Consider the following 19,778-nt stretch of genomic DNA (forward strand, 5'->3'; position numbering starts at 1 on the left):
GCATGGTATGACAGGACAGTTACACAGCTGTCTGTTATACATTTCCCTGGACAGCACGTGTAATCATTTTGGGGCTGCTCAGCTGTTATAAAGCAATGTATTCAAGAACATCTGGGAGACTTCAACATGTGCTCAAAGGGGAAAACCTCAGAGAACATCAACGTAACTGTGCACACAGTCACATGTAGGTTGAAGCATAGTGTTAAGGGAACATGAAAAGATTGTGTTTGTGCATGGTGTTGAAGTCATGTGGTAATTATTGCGATACAAACACCCTTAAATAGGATAATAGAATCATTGTGCTTGCTGGAATACAAGCAGCCAGACGGATAAAAACTGACCTGAACAATTATAAGAGTTTTCTCACCGAAATTCACTTCATAGATTGAACAATAGATTATTCATGATGCTGTTGGGAATGATAGCAAAAAGTAAAACCATTACCATCTTGTCTGTGTTAAAACATTTGCCAGAGCCTTCTTATTCTGAAACTTCATTTTAAAGTAAGATTTCTAACCTGAGATACAAACTCATCTTTACTCTACTGATGTTTCTAATGAATGGAAAAGTAATTGAAACAATCCTATTCTTTATCTTTCCAGCCAACTTGTATTTAAAGCCGGATGACAGCTTACAAAGACACATCTCTCTGCTCTATGGTCAAAAAACAGAATTTAAGCGTCCCTCAGGTCCATCCAGTGGGGACAAGAGGACCTCGCAGACAGGAGGTGAAAGCCGATCCTCCCATCAAACCACTCAATCTCTCAGTCCTGCATCTGTCCACCCTCAGCTGAGGACCACTCAGTCTCTGGTCTCGTCTCTCCCTGAGGAGGCTGACTGGAGGCTCTCACCACTCTCACCGCAAGTCATTAAGATAATTAAGAAGACAGTTAGAGGTTTTTATGATAGCCCAGAGCAATTATCAGGTCATTTTCTAAATTGTGCATGTTGGGTGATCAGGAGCGACACCTATATCAGACATTGTTAGCCAAAATGACCATGCTGCCATTTAATTAGTTTAGTAATGCCAAGTAAAACAAGGAATTAATAATAATAATAATAATAATAATAATAATAATAATAATACATTTTATTTAAGGCGCCTTTCTCGGCACTCAAGGACACTGTACAGGGAAGCAAAGACATTTAAAAGCAGCAAAACTAAGAACATTAAAACAAGCTAAAAGCAAAGAATTTACATCAAATGAGGTAGAGTTCCAGAGACGGGGGGCAGAGCGCCTGAATGCTCTGCTCCCCATTGTGGTGAGACGAGCAGGGGGGACAGACAGGTGTATGGAGGAAGAGGGTCTAAGGGAGCGGGTGGAAGTTGGACCCTGCAGGAGATCAGACAAATACGGAGGGGCAAGGTTGTGGATGGCCTTGAATGTTAACAGAAGGACTTTGAATTGGGACAGGACCGGGAGCAAGTGAAGCTGTTGGAGAACAGGAGTGATGTGGTGGATGGAGGGTGTTCGAGTTATGATGCGGGCAGCTGAATTCTGGACCAGTTTATGAAGGTATTTGTGAGGGAGGCCGAAAAGGAGAGAGTTACAGTAGTCCAAACGGAAGTGACAAGACTGTGAACAAGAATAGCGGCAGTGTGGGGGGTAAGGGAGGGGCGGAGGCGATTGAGGTTTCGTAGATGGAAGTAGGCAGACCGGGTAATGTTATTGATGTGGGACTGAAAAGATAAAGTGCTGTCAAGGATGACTCCCAGACTCTTAACCTGGGGGGAGGGTGAAACGGAGGAATTGTCAATAGTAAGTGAAAAGCTGTCGGTTTTGGATAAAGTGGATTTAGTTCCAATGAGGAGGACCTCGGTTTTATCACTGTTTAATTTGAGGAAATTATTGGTAAACCAGGTTTTTATTTCCAAGATACAGTCAGTGGGGGAGGTGGGAGAGAGGACGATGGTTTGGTCGAGAGGTAGAGCTGGGTGCCATCAGCATAACAGTGGAATTCAATATCAAATTTGCGGAAGATATTGCCCAGGGGAAGGAGATAAATGATGAAAAGTAACGGCCCCAGGACAGAGCCCTGGGGCACACCTGAAGTGACAGGGGAGGGACAGGATTTAAGGAATTAAGTAACTACTAGATTATTTATCAATTTAAACAGACAAATGCTATTTGCTAGCAGGTAGTATTTTAGTACTGACAGATTCTTTGTAACACACACACACACACACACACACACACACACACACACACGTAAACATTACTGTTGCTGCTCTAGAAACAACATTTGGTTACCGTATATGTAAAATCTTAATATGTTATCCTGTTCTGAATGTTTTCTTTTTTAAAAGCCTTTTTTAGTAATGAAAAAGAACCAATAAGATTATTGATAAAGAACCGATGAGTAGTATCCCATCCCTAAACACAAATTTAACACATTCATTTATTTAAAAAAAAACACACATTTTATTGGGGACCCACTCAGTTTCCCTGGGACCCACTTAAATGACCACCTGTGGGTCCCAGAGAGAAGAGAAAACAATGCAGTACAATACAACATCAGAGGAGAGTATAGTAGGAGAACATGTTTTTGGAAGTTTAATAAAAAATCAGTAGATTGGGGCAATCTTTGTAATTTTAAGTAACTATAGTGAGATATTTTTATGTAGAACTCATGATAATGAGTAAAATCATTAAGAATTTGTTTACAAAAAAAATCTGTAAATGTAAAAACATGTTTACTGATTACTGACCAAATACCTGCAAAAGGTATGACATTCCCATCAGCCTCAGCTGTATTTGTGTTTAATGCTAACTAGCAAATGTTAGCATGATAACGTGCTAAACTAAGATAGTGAACATGGTAAACATTGTCCCTGTTTAAAGCATTATCATCGTGAGTATATTAGCATGCAGATGTTAGCATTTTGATCAAACACAGCTAAGTAGGCTAACACATAGCACCTGTCTAACTACAGCCACACACAGCCATTAGCATGGCCGTAGACTCTTGGGTTAAATCCTTTATTGGTTTAGCTGAATAGATCAATAATAGTGTGCCTGGTGTATGACAGTGCATTTGAATTATTTGATTTGAGGTCTGGAAAGAACTTTTTCATTCTCCAACACTGAGTGAACAGCAAGTTTCAACAATAAATAATGCTGAAATTAGCAGGCTTCTGGAAAACTATCTACCAATAATGTGAACTGACACTTCAAACATGTTTGAGTATTAATTCTGTGTTGTGGTCACAGCTATTACACCTGAGTCAATAGTGTCTTCTTATTTTACTAAAATCAATATGACATATTTATAGTACATCTTAAATTATGTAATCTCAGATTGGAAATAATTTATTTTATTGTTGTTGTTGTTGTTGTTGTTTGTGGCAACTGTGACATGTCATGTGTGAATGTCAGTCTCTAAGCAACAATGTGTGTGACGTTCACAGTTGTTGCAGGCATCAGAACAAACACAACACAGCACTGACCTGAATGACGTAAATATAATCACAATGGCACACCAGAGACAGGAAAACATTTAAGAAACAGTGCTGCATTAATAGTGCTTTGTGATTTGAGAGAAGTGCTCATTGCCAAGAATCTCTTTTTTTCCCCACATGCACATACAGAAAGAAGTGAAGTACTTCAGGAAATCATGATGCACATAACAGGTGGTGCATACAGTATGAAGCTTTCGTTGTGAGTTGGCAGCAGCTCGAGTGAGAACAACTGCCACGCTGAACAGAGTCCAGTATTAACATTCAGCCATATTAAAGCTTGGGTGTTACAGGATGCAATATAATACAATTGGAAAAACAGGGTTTTGCATAGCTAACTGGTTGAACTCTGTGAACTGAGGAAAAAAGTTAGAATTTCCCCATTCAAGTAACTTGTCCTGGCATATTGACACTACAGAGGGAGGACAAGTACTTCTAAGGATAGAGGGTGATTTCAATTCTAAGTTGACAAAGAGATTAAACATTATGGGTTGCTTGCTCTTTAACCCTCAGATATCACTAAGTTTTATCACCTTAACTGGATAGCTGACCGTAGAGAGATGACAGGAAACGAGGGGAGAGAGGGATGGGGAATCAGATGCAACAGCTGGACACAAACCGGAGTTTATGGTGCCCCCTCAATCCTAACCAAAGAGTGATTTCTGCTGCTCATATTGATTCATTTTAACAATATCTAGGCCTGAAGAAAAATAAATTTCAGAACAAAGATACTTACATAAAAGTCTATCCAGTCAATTGTCTTGTGATCCCTTGGATTAGTGTGGACACCAACGTAAAGAACGTAAGGTGGAAAGCTCAGTGGAGAAGATTCAAAGAGACTCACCTAGATCATCACAGCAGACCTCCATGGAGTCAGAGGAACAGTCACTAAGATCATCAAGGGAGGCATCTGTGTCATCATGAACCTGAAACCTACAGGGAAAGAGAAAAACACAAACTGTTTTAAGAGACAAAGAACAACCACAAACTAGAAATGTTGATGAAGTGTTACCAGTGGAAAATGGAAAGTGGAAAATGATGATGATATATAAAAGGAAGCATGAGATGCACTTTGGCTGCATCAAATTCAATGCAGTCCTAAAAATAAACTGCGGGCTGTGGATTGCTATTTATCTTCCCATCTTACAAGGTGAAACACTGCCCTCACCTGAACCTGAAGGGAGCAACAGCGGCCATATTGACTTTTCCGGGCTCACTCCCTCTTCGTGGCATGTTGAATGTGTGATTAAAAGACTTGGATTTGTTCCTGGACACTTCTCCTTCGAACCCTTGCAGGTCCTGGTCGGACATGTTCTTCACCGCTTTTTGGATGTTGCCCATTCCAGCTGAAGACACCCCTGATATCTCATTCCCATTTGCACCTTTGGTATAAAGCAGACGTCCGCTTCTGTGGCCTGACTGAACATTAGCAGATAGCCGGCACAAGGGGTCATCCTCAGCTACATTGTCCACATTCCTCAGACGATATTTCCCAAAGGTCCAGTTTTTGTTGGTGTTTTGTCTTAACTGGAGGTCTCGAAAAGCCTTCTGCGTCAGTGTGCTTGTGCGGAGGTCCAGTGTGTCTTTAGAGCGTTGGACTTCTCTCTTTGGTATCTGAGGGCTGCTGTATGCCGAGCATGTTCCATCACTGCGCTCTGTAGCTGCCGGGCCTCTATGAGAATACATGCCAACTTTTTGTTGCAGCAGGTGATTCTTTAAAGCTGTGCCTCTCAGCAGCTCTGCAGGACCCGAATAAACAGAAGATGAAGAATAGGTAGGCCGCCTTTTGCCGACGTGAGGATACTGCACAGTGGGATTGGGGAGGCCACCGTATTGTTGTTTGGGATCGATCTTGGAGAGAGGCATCATGTTTTGAGGTAAAGGCAGACTCGAGCTGACACCTGCGTCACTCTGACTTTGAGATATGACTTTGATATTCACTCCACCGCTCATGGTTGGTGAGTGTCACTGGGCTGAGATCTGGAAAACAAAGCAAGAAAAAATTGATGTATAACTATAACAACAGGCACCATAGGAGAAACTGGACTATTTTGCAGTTTTACACATTTAATTTAGAGTAAGAACATAAAGTAAATGTAGCAACGTTGCTCAGTAACATGAATAAAGGTACTTGTGTCTCAGGCTACAGATTGGTGATTTGTAAGAGACAGACGCATGAACATTTAACATTCGCAGCATTAAGCAAACTTTAGTTCTCTGGAAGCTTTCATACTGCTACTCAAGAAGAGTTGATTTACAACATAATGACAAATCAACTACCTTCTCCAAATGATGGTTTTAAAGTTAAAGGAAAAGTTTGACATTTTGGGAGGAGATATTTTACATTTCATGTTGGTGGTTAAACAAAGATTGTGGTATGCATGTATGTGTATAGGGAGTCTGTGTAAAGGGAGTCTGTGGACATCCATCCTTTTTGTATACCCTATGATGGATAACAAGCCTTCAGTTAAGATTTATACTGTAAAACAGCTGTGCATTCCAGGGCGTTACCTCACAGAAAGAAGGTTTCTAACCACAGACGTTGTGACTGAATGTGAATTTAAGTGTGTGGGAAAGAAGCAAGAGGAGAAGATGGTTTGAGGAGAAAGAGCATTATACCATTATGTATCAATTACAACATCAAAATAACCTAAAAGTCCAAGGAACCAGACCAGGCGAAACAATGCAATCAAGAAAGTGAAAGAAGGCAAACAGCTGATCTATGACTATAAAAAAAAAAATCATAAAATCAAAATTACATAAGGATTATAAGAAACAAAAATGTTTCTCAAGGAGAATAATTTTAAACTATGTTGTACTTGAAATTTGATTAAAAAACAATCAAATAGATTTACCCAAAATCAATCAAAGCATCAGTTGCATCTAAAAAGACACCATATGTTTCAACAGATTTGCCTAATGTATTCCTGGTCCTGTAACCACAACCTCCAGTGTGAAACGTGCTGTGAAAGCCAGTGGCAGACTGACACCACTTGGCACATGCAGCAGGAGAATGGCTCCTTTCAGGCCATGCCAACACCGGCTGTCCCCACCATGGCCCTGCAGCCCAGACAGCACCTCTGAATATATAATAGTGGAGGCTTGGTTAGCCCCCCTCCCCAACTCCATCACCTCCATCATGTCATCTAATGCTTATAACTGATAACAGTGCAAGATAACCATGATTTAAAATATTTATTAATGTGTACAAGACAGCAATGTTTTTGTTAAATGGGGGGTAAAAAAATGGTTATGACCAAGTGAAACCACACTGCTATGCATATTAAGCATTTTTGCAACAGAATTTCACTGAAAAAAACAAAACCTGGCCACCAGTGATTAAGATTCACTCTTTCTCTCAGTCTAATTTTCTAATTCTGCTCCTTCCTCCTGTTCCTTTTAAGCTTTGCTACTTTAGAATTAATGGATGAGTCAATCAGCAATTTTAGCTTAAATGTGAGTATTTGCTGCTTTTCTCCATTTTTATATAACTGTAAATTGAATATCGCTGGGTTTTGGACTCGGCAGTCGGCCCTCAAGAAAAAAATTGACTGATAACGCAATAATAAATTATAAATGTGACACCTACATGTAAGTAACACAAGCATGTGCATTTAACATCTTCCAAAGCAATGGGAATATGGTTTTATCAAGAGTAATACAAATATTTGTGAATTTGGTATGCACGTTACATAAAAACCCAATACATCAATAACTCACTTTGTTTATTTAAATATAATCTGCTTGCAATCATTGATTTGGATAACAGAATTTTGTAAAATGGGTATTTAAATCAGATCAAGTTGCTATTTCACTGAAAGTTGATAAATGATGATACTGAATTACATTGATGACAACCACAAACAAATCAAAGAATGCAAGTTCTCTATACCTAAAATGACGGGGCAAAAATGAGATAGGATGTTCCGTCTTACCTGAGTAAATGGCATGTCCAACATCAGTCAGTCTTCAGCACAGAGACAATGAGACGACAACAGTATGGTGTTGGTGCAGACGAACTTGCTCTCAGCACAGACGAGCTACACTTAACAACATGATACAGCTTACAGTAATACAATTTAGACCCACATGCTGCTTTAAAGTGAGTGGGGGCAAATCGATGCTGTATGACAAAAAGTCATTGAGAAAAGCTGGAGGAAAACTACATGTCTTCACTTCCCCTACAGCTCAACACACACACACACACACACACACACACACACACACTTCACCCATTATGAACACATATATTAATGACTCATACTTCCATCTTTGTCTGGTGATATCATGCTTTGTTTTTCCCCAGGGGCTCATGTTTCTGTGACAGATCGAATGTGACTTTGAGCTCCTTTTTTAACATGCCAACCTTTCAACGTACCATCATCAAAGCATCCAGCCAGCGGCACAAGAAGCTAAAACTGCCCCTGTCTTCAAAACCTATAATCAGCCTGAGGGCCAGACTAAAGATACTCATACAGACCAACAACATGTCGGCGTAGGATCACTTTACTCTAGTGAAGTCCCCAAACTGCAGTGCCAAAGGGTCTGATACTGCACACATAGACATCAGAAAAGCCCATTTTCTAAATGCTCTAAATCCATTTTGGAAAAAAAAAAGATGTCAGTCTTAAAACGTAGTCTTTCAAATCTGGAAATCATTAATCACTTGGAGAACAGTTTCAGGGCTCTGGATGCCTTCTGTAATTATTATTTTGTTTTGTACCAAATGTCAACTTGTGAGGTGTCACCTTATATATTAGTGAATGCTTCCTTTCACTTGCAGATATTTTACAGAGCTGAATTTGGTCCTGCTGTTTCAATCTCTGTGCTCCAATTTCTCTCCCTTCCAGCTGAACACCAAAAGATAATAGAGTTGAACAAGTGCATCATTATCTACATAATTAAATTTTCTCAAGACTGTCGTACTATCTGGTTTTACAAGAGGCCTGATCTAATTTTTTTATATATAGCACCAAGTCCCAGATTTCTGAATTTCACTGTTTCCTCTTGTGTCCTAGCTTTGTCAGAGAGGAATTCTGGTGGGGCAAACTTGGACTGAGGTCAACTCAGTCTGTATCATAAGATGCACATCTGCAGACAAAAAGCACACAAAGAGACATTGACGTGCGCAGATGAACAATGAAGTGGACAAGAGGACAAGCATGAAGGCATACTTTTAGGTGATACCAGTCCAGACTTTGTATTTGTCAAACATGTATGGGCAAATATTAAAAAAAGTGTTACTATTGTATAAAAACCCATTTTGGGAAAAGCGTTTTAAACTAGTTTAGGCTAATGATGCTGTGGTACTTTGTGGTTCAAGCTGTGTATTTGTCCCAATAACAAAAATAAACAAATCAATCTACAACAATCATTTAAATATTCTTTTGAATAAACATTTTGTTTAATAGAAGCTGTAATGTTTCTGCTTTTTATGATGAAATTACTCTAATGTTCTTATTCTAAGCATTATGGCCAGAATAAAGCAGATCACTGTGTCACACAGTCGGAGCTGCATCCTTGTGTTCTTCCTGGACAAAACCCCTGAAAGCTGTTTTTTAAGAAAAAGAAATGCAACACCATTTCAGACAATAAAGTTTGTACAGCTGCATGTTTTAAAAGGTGTGTTCCCTGCTATATAATAATTTTTTTTCCTAATCGCATTGTCTCCCCAACAACAATAATATTCAAACTCTCTCTCCTCTTCCATCACACATGTAATAAAATTACAGCACCCTGCTGCAGCACTCCCCTGCAGTGTGTGTTTACTTATAAAAATGAATGTGCATTAAGAAAACAATGTTTCTGTCTTGTCATCACCTACAATTATGTCACTTAATACATTTTTTTCCATCATGTTTGCTGAACATCAGTTATTTACAGATTACCATAAAACCATTAAATACTGACATATTGTCTTTCCCATTAAAGCCTACTGTACTTTTTGCGGCACGCAAGATTAGTGTGGGCATTTAGGCGAGTGAGTTAATCTGTTGGCCCATTACAGGGATTTATCCCTTATAAGTCACTTTAAGTGATTAACCATGGTCAGTAATGCCATGACATCATCAACACCATGAATAATGCTTCAGCTTCAGATGGCTGTATCCTGCTAGCACTGTGTGTATATATATATATACATACATACATACATACACACACATATATGTGTGTGTATGTATATATACACACACACACACACACACACACACATATATACACATATATATATATATACACACACACACACACACATATATATATATATATATATATATATATATATATATATATATATATACACACACACACACACATATACATACATATACACACACCTCACCATGACAGTGAGCCAGCGTGCACACAACCACAACACTAACACTGATGCAGCTGAATGGAATATAGCCATTATTAACCTTACTGTATAATTTACACCTGTGTTTTCCCTACTGTGGAATTTAAAAACATCTTCATTGGAAAAAGGCCTATTGTTGACTCTTTGATACGACCCTGAATTTGTCAGTTCTGCAAAGCTTCCTTTAAATCTATCTGCTGTTGCTGCCCAGTTAAGCAAGATGCAACCTCGCTACAGATGCAGTCATGCACCACAAGTAATTTTATTCTCTTTAATTTCAGTGTTTCCTGTTTTAACATTAACATTCAGAGGAGAAAAAAAAGGCACTACTTCACATTGCAAATAGCATATATTTAACAAGTGTACTGCTGTACACTTATTAAATATTAAAATGCTCTAATTTCCTACCGAAATTGTTTACAAGCCAAAATGTGTCAGGATCTGGATGGCACCTCTAATAAACAACTTCCTATTGGAGGTTTTGGCATAGCTTTATTTAATAATTATAGTATTTTTTTTTTTTTTTAGAAAAGATGCTTTAAATTTGGTCCTGCTAGCTCTCCAGCCTCTCCATGTCCCCTTTGTCAAAATAAGAAACAGTTATCCAAGACAATTTGATATAGATTAGCAAGTCATCCAGTCATGGTCAAAAGTACTGCATTATAATACAATACAATACTAAATTAGGTCTTGATGAAGTGCATCATGCTTTAATACTTTTAACAAGGCCTGCACAACATGAGGAAAATCTGTAATGTGCAATAACATTGTTCAGTATTGCAATGACGATATGATATGCAATTACGAATACAAATATTGAAGTGCGCATATTAGCTACCTGGTTGTCTTTAAATTCAGAACAGAATTTTAGATTTAGATTAGAATTGAATATTAACTAAATAACTAAATGTTGTTTCTACAGCAGCAACAAGTTTACAACAACAAAGTCACTATAACGCCTCAACAATATTTCACTGTAAACAAATCTAAATTGTCAATAAAATAAATCATATTCCACACATTAAAGTACTGTGTTTAGAAAGAATGAAAAACTCAGATCGGCAAGTATCAGTACCTCCTCCTGTCCTCTGTCGTTGATGGGATTCACTGCCTGAAGGTGCTGCTGGTAGAGACAGGAGGGGATGGTTTGTGTTCGGTTTCCAAAAATTTGGTGCCCATCTCTAAATAAAATGATTTTTCTTATTCATCACGTGTCAGGCAGTGTTTTGCAATGTGCTTATTGCACATGTTCATTTCGCGAGGATGATGAAAGTACGACTGATCGGGCAGCACTTATTTTAATCAATAGTACCACAGCAACTCTACCTTGTTTGTCACTCTGTGTGGATTTACCATTTAAAAAGCAGTTTTCAATCATCTGGACTTGGACCTCTGTTGGTTTTCACTTCAGTAGGACCATTTTACACCTGATCACTGATGATAAAATAACACAAAATGCAATGAACCACCTGTGGCCTGGGGACCACTGCCTATACTAACATGAACTACAGGCTTCAGGCACATATAGTAAGGGTTCTTTTAAGTGCCATCACTACATCTATTTTAGCACCAACATTAATAAACAGGTAACTGTACGTGAGTATTTGCAATCATTCAGTGTGGTTGTTTTTGAAGACTTCTGTCATTTTGCTTCAAGCTAATACAGTGTTTCAATCATGCAGTGACTGATTTTCCATTTAAGAGAAACAAGCCTAAAAACACTGGACTGCTTATTCTAAAAAGACTCATCCATCCATCCATCCATCGTCAACCGCTTATCCTGCGTACAGTGTCGCGGGGAAAAGTCTCATATCAAAGGCAAATATTTGTTTGTAGTTCAATAAAAAATTAACCATTTAAACTAGCTATGTCTGCAGCCTTAAAGCTAAACGGGATAAATGAGGCCTTTTCATATATAATATTCCAACGTGCCATTGCTGCTCTGACATAAATAATTTATTTTAACCTGAAACAAAATTAGACATAGCTCATCATAAGCAGTACAGGATGTTGTATTATAAAATCCCTTTTGCACACATCTCCTGCCTCTGCGGTTATGCTGCTGTTATGCAACTGACACGGTTCTCTAAAGTGAAGCGTAGTTCATGTAGGAATAGAAAGGCAGTTAAACAGCATACTGCAGTGCTGTGATGAATCAGTGTGGGCAGTTGTCTGTGTTGGACCATATCAGTCTTACGAACTGGGTCATTAGAATAGGTGGGAGAAGATAGTAAGTGCATTGGAAATACACTTAAACACTCTCCAAACTATGCAGCAACAACACCTAAAATAGTATAGGTGATTCATTTCATGCATAAGCAAATACAACACGCCTTTTCACTTTCATCCTTGATGTCTCACAAGAAAAGACTGCAGGAAGTCAAAATGTGTGCAGCTTTCTGTTTCTGTGTCTAGATCCTATTGAAAACATATGAATGGTGACAAGGTAAATTGATATAACTCAAACATTGTGTGAATAAGGAGTTTAATTCTAGACCTAAAGTTACAAATTCTGTTAAATCATAATTAGTAATAAAAAAATCCAATAAACCACACATGAAGTTTGTGTATAAGAATATTGCCCTCATAAAGCATAATGCACCTGCACAATCCCTCATTCATGTATTTTAAACAGCCAATAATATACTCCATTATACTGTTGAAGGTACTTGTACCCAAATGTCCTGCCAGGTACAGGTTTGAGTTCAGGTTCAAGAGGCTAGAAAGCAAAGGCACAAAGCAACACTGGCGATCTCCCCAGGAGAAAACAAAGATTGGCTATTATAAATACTGTGGGAGTTATTGGGGAATGAGGAACAGGTGAGCAGTTGGATGTAGGAGTCAGGTGACTGGGACTGGTGGGAAAGTCTGGTTTGTGGATAGAGAATGGCAGGTCTGGACAGGTTCTAAAGAAGCACACAGGCCTGGGTGAAGTGAGAAGTGGCTGGAGACAGGGACAGAGGGGCAGACTGAGTAAAATAAAAACACCTGTATGTACATAAAAATGTGCACACATGTTCTACAATGTCAGAGCTAGAATGACAGAAGACCTTCTGTCAGTTGCCACAGTCAAAGTCACAGTTTATTCGACCTATTGAGCATCTGCTCCTCTTGTTTCTGAAAGCTGTCACCACTGTCAGCCTGTCCCAATAGCCAGCAGAGTAAACAACACTGGGTTTTTCTTTTTTTATCTAGCACTTAAGGTAAAAATGGAAAATCTTATTAAATGCCTGGGTGCTACAGCATAACAATATGCTGAACAGTTCCTTCTTCAAATAACACAGCTTTAGCCAGAAGGGGAGGAACTAATTAGTGGAAACAGCTTAAATGGTTGGAGTGAAAACCTGCATACATATGGCTCTCAGTGGCACCACTGAGCTCGGTCTTTAACACTGCAGAACCAAAAATGGCCAACTGAAATGTTGACCCTTTCCATCTGTCAGTATTATCCGTATCAGACCAAAGGCAGACTTCCTTTTAGGAAGCACAAGATTCCTTATCGTGTCTTTTTATGTCAGGATTTATTTAAAGTGAAATGCTCACAAAAGGTTTTCACATTTTAAAAAAGAATATAGATCAGGGACAGTCCAACACGGTGGTTTATACATATACAACCTATATGATGATGCTACCCACTGTCCAAATCGGACTTTGTTTAAATCTAAAACCTAGCTCTTCACTGCTCAGAGAAACTTTGTCCCCACTTTGGTTTTAATTTTTTAATTGTTTTCTTGTCTTGCCTTTCTTATTTTATGCAATTTGTAAAGTGCTTTGAGCTGGGGATAAATAAACTGCCTTGCTTTTTTTCTTATTTATTATGAAATATAACCCTGAGTAAAATGGTAGGCTATAAACAGATTGTTTTACTTACCTTAACTGAAGTTAACTGCTTAACTAACCTTGATCTTAAACAAGTAGGGATAACTTTTAGTATTATTTTTTTTAACAATGTGGGTCTATTTTGCTTGTTGCCTTTCCAATAAGATTTATTAACAGCTGTAGCTGTACAAGAGGGTCCCTTAGGGGTGAATAACACCCAAATTCAAATCAAATACAGTTTAAAAGAAATCTATTACTTGTTTATTGGTCAGGTTAGTGTGGTAAGATACACTACACTGGACCTTTTGGGTTATAGCCAAAGGGCCTAAACTTTTTTTCTACTTTCAGATAGGTGGAGCATGTGGTTAAATATACTCTGATAAACAAGAGTCGACACACTCCATTACATCAATAACTAACCTTATAAGTAAGCACATATTGGTAGTTCATACTACAGTTTGTGTGTTCTAAATAGTGTGTTATAGGTGGACTATGCTAAGGTTATTTACTAGTAGTAGGTAACGAAACAAGCTTTATAATGTTTAATAGTATTTTATAAACATGTCATAGCGTATAAATCGGATAGAACATCAAGTCAGTAAAGGACGAGGACGAGATTACCAGCTATGATGTCGTGATCTTCAAATAAACCCTCATTAAAAAATTATCTGCCTTCTGGACTTGTGTGTACACTGGATTTTCACAAGAAATTTGGATTTAATTCATTCAGACACAGGTCACAATTAAGATACATTTCAGTCTAAGTGGCCTTGGAAGATGGAAAACGGCCACTACAGTAAGTAAGATATTGTTACTGGGCAGTATCATGAGCTAAACTACAAAAACAAGACCTCAAACTAGACTTTTTCATTGGAAGCTTAAAGTTTCCCATGAAACAAAACAAAATTAAATAGTTGTCGTATTGTCACATAATTCTGTCATGAAAGAGCTTTCAACTATTTTATCAACAAAGCGTTACTGTCCACATCTGGGTTCAAGTTTGTGGCCATTTCCTGGAAATTGGTGAGAAACTTAAAACACTCAGCTTTCAGCGACATACCAACAACAGAAGACCTCCACAATGGCCACCACAATCAGCAAGGTGCAATCTGTTAAAAAGTGCTAAATTTTTAACATTGTCAGTCTGCTAAATAGCATCCATATTTTCTGTTCAAATACTGCCACTGTCTCCTGGTTCATCTACACAGTGTTAACACCAAGAGCCTTCTGTGTTCTTCTGTCAATGTCTGGTTCAACTCAGCTTCTGTTCACTGGGGGGCAAGCTGCACCGAAATGTCAGTTCTCAAGTGGCTGCAACATGTCACTCAACAGCTGACAAGATGTTCACAGTGACATAAATTGTAACCTGAAGACTTAAGAACTTTATTAGTTTTTTTAAGTTCCAGGTCAAATGATTTATATCTCTGTACCCAACTACATTTAAAGCAAAGGAAGTACTTATTATATATTTATTAAATATGCCACAGTCAAGATCTGTATCTGATCTATGATAAAACTCAGTTTTCAACACTCAATATCGCACAACAGATTTATATGGAACACATAAAATATGTATCCGGTTTTTCGAGGCCGGCACGAATATCATTTTGGGTTAGCCAAGGTGGAACATGTCTGCCACTGAAGCGTGTCTGTGGACTAGACTTTCCAAACCACACACACACCACACACACACACACACACACACACACACACACACACACACACACACACACTTGGATTCAGAACACACCGAGACGTGGCATTTATGAGTGAACAAAAATTGCCCTTTGAACATGGTGCTCCCCAGTATTTGAAAGTGTCCCAGCATAACATCACTGTAAATGCATGAGCTATAATATTATAATCATCATAATTATTTTGATGACATGTGTAATTTGAAATCAGCTATGGATTTACTGTGCTGTAGCTCAATGTGACCACAATGCTTGCAGTGGTCCGTCTTTGAAGGAATGATGTGAAGGAAGCTACAAAGCATCTGCTTTACGTATGCACAGCTCCTGAAAGTGTCTTCAATATAATGTAGGCTGTTGACATGGGAGAAAATTATGCCTTCAGCCACATTTTTCCACCACCATAATAGATGTTGTCTTACCACATGACACTATTTCTGTTGTCATACCATAATCCAGAGTGACATTGAAGTTAGTCAAGTTCAAAAGTTCAGCAAGCTGTACACACGATAGATCTGTTTTATTGGCAATGACATCACCCACCATTAGTGGTATTCCCAGAGCTATGCATCGACTCCCTATGCAGAACTGATTTACTTTTGTACTTGTGCGCGTTAGTGTATGCTATGGCCGGGTATGGAACAGCAGTATTTTTTGGTACAAACCAGAATGTGTCATTAATATGCTGACATCAGGATGTAGCGCTCAGATTAGGCACCACTGTGTTTTATCACTGCTAATAGCCTGAACAGACTAATGGAGCTGCTAACATGACTGTAGACAGTTTCTCATTTAAAACACACATTATTTTCTTGTAATTTATGTCAAGGATCTTGTGCAGTGCTTGTGTATAGACTTACTGTGCATTTAGACCAGATGCAAATTTAATCTTCGTGTCACCTGACTTGCATGAGTTTGATCGCTGGGCTACTCACCTGGTGTTCTCATACAAAACGAGTGAACACAGCCCACAGTTTATGACAGTAGTATGAACCCAAAATAAACATTTTGCTGTGATTTAATTGCAATTAACGGATCAAAATGATACTGAAATAACTACAATACAATGCCGATTTGACATATGAATTCTTGCTTTGTCAGGTCTGTCAGCAAGACAGCAAAACAACAACTTTTAAAATGCTTGTTTTCTGAATGGAGTTTGGAGCAATCAGGACTATGCTATGCTAACTTGTTCACAATAAAGTACACTGACAGCTGGAATCAAGTAACAGACACACATTTTCTGAACTTACTGGTCTTCTTTTGGTAAAACTGCAGTGGCCACTTGGGGGACACAGATTAAGCTGAAGAATTTTTTTAAATAGTATCTCCATTATAAAGAAAATGTCAGCAAATAACTGCTGATTTGTACATTTAGCAACATTAGCATTTATTTGGAATTATGTGTCTGGCCATCCAATGAAATTAAATCCAATATGCACAGTCCTTTTAGCTCTGCTTTGGTCTCCACCAACCGCTGAAGCAAATATGTTGATTTTAGCTACTAATTGCTCTTTATAGCTTTTTATTAAAAACAGCTGGCACAGAAGAGAGCAGTCAAAGTTAACAAAAACAGATGTGGGCCGGAAAACCGAAACAGTTTGCTGAAAGAGGCTTAAACACTCCGCAGAGGAGCTGCAGCCTAGGGTAATAATTCTCTACGGTTGCAGCACTATGACATTCAATTGTTAATATAAAATATTGTATTAGATATTGTACTGCAAACAGTATAGAAAATGTATCTGTCTGTATATGTTTACCAATGTGTTTATCCTAGAATTTTTAAAACAAATACCATTAAAAAAAAAAAAAATCACTTAAGCATCATATTTCAAAGACATTTCTACCGGCAATAAAAGAACAGCTCATGTTGATTGATTCACTCTTTGATGAGGACATCAAACAGCAACGCATGAATGATACAGTCAACTGTATCTCGATGTAAACTAAGGAGATGAGTAGTGTGAAGTGTGAGCTTGATGCAGTGGTAGCCTGTAGCACTCACTGGTATGAGTCAGCAGTACACCCCAGACAATTACTGAGCACAAGACTCCCTGTCCCAGACAGGACAATAAAAGTCCAGCAAGGGATCACAAAGTCTTTGCAGGAATTAGTTCAGCAACCTGACTGTTTCCTGTTTCCCTCAGGGCTTTCTCTCTCTCTGCCTGCAGTCACACACACATGATATAAATATCTCAGCCAACCACAGGATGTAATATTGTTAAAGCACTGTGTCTGCCAACTACTCAGAATGCTCAACAAAAACACAACAGAACACAACAGAGTTGTTCTGAACAACAAGGTCATTTGGGGAAAGGAACGTTCAGATCAATAAAATGATTTAAAATCCAGTTTAATTAAAAAAAATCTAACTGTGCAGCTGGCATGCCTTTCAATTTGTATAATGTACTCTTCTACACATTATTAGTACTAAGTATTCAACAAGGAACTCAAACTTACCTAAAATGAGGTTGACAAAACTTAGTGATGCGATAAGAAGTGCAAGGGAAGCTGAGACCAAGAGTGCCAAGCTGAGTGATGAGCATTATCTTCAGGTGTCCATCAGTCCATCCCTCTTATGATCTAACTGTGCGGCGTGGTTGCTCCGAGCCCTGAGCTAGTACAGTACAGTACACTGTCCGATATGCAAATTCCCAGATGGGACCGCAAACAGCAGCCTCCAGCTCAAGCAGCATTGAGGACCAAAGCAGTCCAGCCTCTGCACGATGTCTGGATCAAAGTGGGACTGCTTCCTTCCTGCTTGCATAACAATACTCTAGACAGATCCTCTGCTGCAGTTGGTGCCTGTGGATGAGACTACTTAGCCGGCAGGCGCTCCCTCTGACTTGCAAATGGACTTGGAGTTGTTCCAGTCCAAGTCTCTCTCTACAAAAGTGCTGAGCTAAAACTGGGCCATGTACCTGGTGAAAAACTAATAAAACCACCTGATACTCTGTACTGTCTTGTCTGTCTCTCTTTCTATCTGTCACAGCTTTGCTTGGCGGGTTGCGTATGCATCTTTTCTGCCTGGCACTCAGTGTCCTGAGCCCCAGCCAGAGCCAGTGAACTGGACTGATTTGAATTGTCACTGCATGTTTGTAGTTGGCTGCCTACAGGGCACAGGCTCCCTCAACACGACCCTCAGTGGGAATCTGGGCCAAAGGGAGCCGACTCAGAGGTGTCAGCTCAGGAAAAAAAGAATGACAGGACCGATGACATGGTGACAGCATGGGCTCACACACAGTTTTTCCTGATAATCTTTGAGGTGGGGATTACAAACAGTGACTAAGACAACCCCCCTGTGTGTTGTGAGGCCTAATATTGCAAAATGACTCACACAATCAACTTACAAGGCAGAAAGTGTGCAGGCCAAGGACATGTGGTGGATCATGACCAAATTTAGCGTGTGCCGAGAGCAATGAAACAACACATACTGGTGTGAAGATACAAGGCAATGGGTGGTGTGAGGGTGGGGTTATGTTATATTCCCTCTTGTAAATTTGAACAAATTGCCTGTCCTTGAAGTTAAATCGCTCTGCAGGATGACTAAAGTTCATGAGGGGAGATTATAGACCGAGGCAGTTTGGAAATTAGAGCCCTAAATCGTCTGTGTTGAGTCACAAGCAGTAGATAAGTGAGGATTACAGTCGAAGATGTGTACTGAACATTGAAATATTCGGAAATGTGTAATTAATCTCCACGCACACACTGTACACATGCTGACTGACCTTGAGAGACACAAATTGCTATCTACATTATTAGATCCCTCAAACAGGGGCTAAACATAATCGCAACTTAATTAAAAAGGTGCAAAGATAAAGAATCAGTGGGGTTACAGACAGGTACAAACAGCCCAAGTGAATTGTATTGATAGCTAAGTCCTTCATCCCTCACCATACTCTCACTGCTTATTAATTGTGCACTTCACACTCCAATGCGTGCACATTCTGCTTCAGATAACGCACCTTGTCACCTTCTGCATCGGCGCAGCTTACAGCAAGTACTACACACCAAAAGACAGCAAGAGACAGCCAGAGAGAGAGAGAGACATCAGGGTGTGTCTCAACATCACTTAAACATAATCTCTGCCCATATGTGACCTCTACTGACTAATTTATGAAACTGCATCTCTTTGCCTCTCATTATGACCACAGTGCGTGCAGCAGAGCAGGAGTCAACAGAGAGCACATTAAACTCATTGAAACGTCAAACTGCTGCTTGTTCAATCAGATAGACATCCAGCTCAGACATCCTGCCAAACTCCCTCTGCCCTAAACACAATTATCTCTATTCCCCCCCTGAAATTCATCTAATAATGCAAATCCATCTAAAGGACAAAATTTGACAAACACTTTTGGCTACTTGTGTTTGAACAGCTTGCTTTTGTTTCCTCACACAGGCTTGGACAAGAGCTTTATTGCTAAAAAGTTCATTTAGACGGATTAGTAACTTG

The 19,778-nt window shown here is 39.1% G+C and overlaps 1 protein-coding gene across 12 annotated transcripts in view; it reads right to left on the bottom strand.

Moving 5' to 3' along the window:
* nav1b (neuron navigator 1b) overlaps positions 1 to 19,778 on the bottom strand; it is an 87,577-nt gene that overhangs the window by 51,138 nt on the left and 16,661 nt on the right. For 10 of the 12 annotated variants that reach the window (XR_006829086.1, XM_046076022.1, XM_046076020.1 and 7 more), the window contains exons 2-3: positions 4,626 to 5,437; positions 4,302 to 4,390 (exon numbers count right to left, since the gene is read on the bottom strand). Coding sequence is in view for 11 of the 12 variants with exons in the window: in XM_046076022.1 (XP_045931978.1) it covers positions 4,302 to 4,390; positions 4,626 to 5,410 (874 nt within the window). In the remaining variant the exon portion in view is untranslated. Of the gene's footprint in view, positions 1 to 4,301; positions 4,391 to 4,625; positions 5,438 to 7,392; positions 7,498 to 17,785; positions 17,870 to 19,778 lie in introns of those variants that run through there. The other 2 variants (XM_046076012.1, XM_046076013.1) reach the window with 2 other exon arrangements.

Source organism: Micropterus dolomieu, linkage group LG18 (assembly GCF_021292245.1).
Source record: "Micropterus dolomieu isolate WLL.071019.BEF.003 ecotype Adirondacks linkage group LG18, ASM2129224v1, whole genome shotgun sequence".
Classification (NCBI taxonomy): Eukaryota; Metazoa; Chordata; class Actinopteri; order Centrarchiformes; family Centrarchidae; genus Micropterus; species Micropterus dolomieu.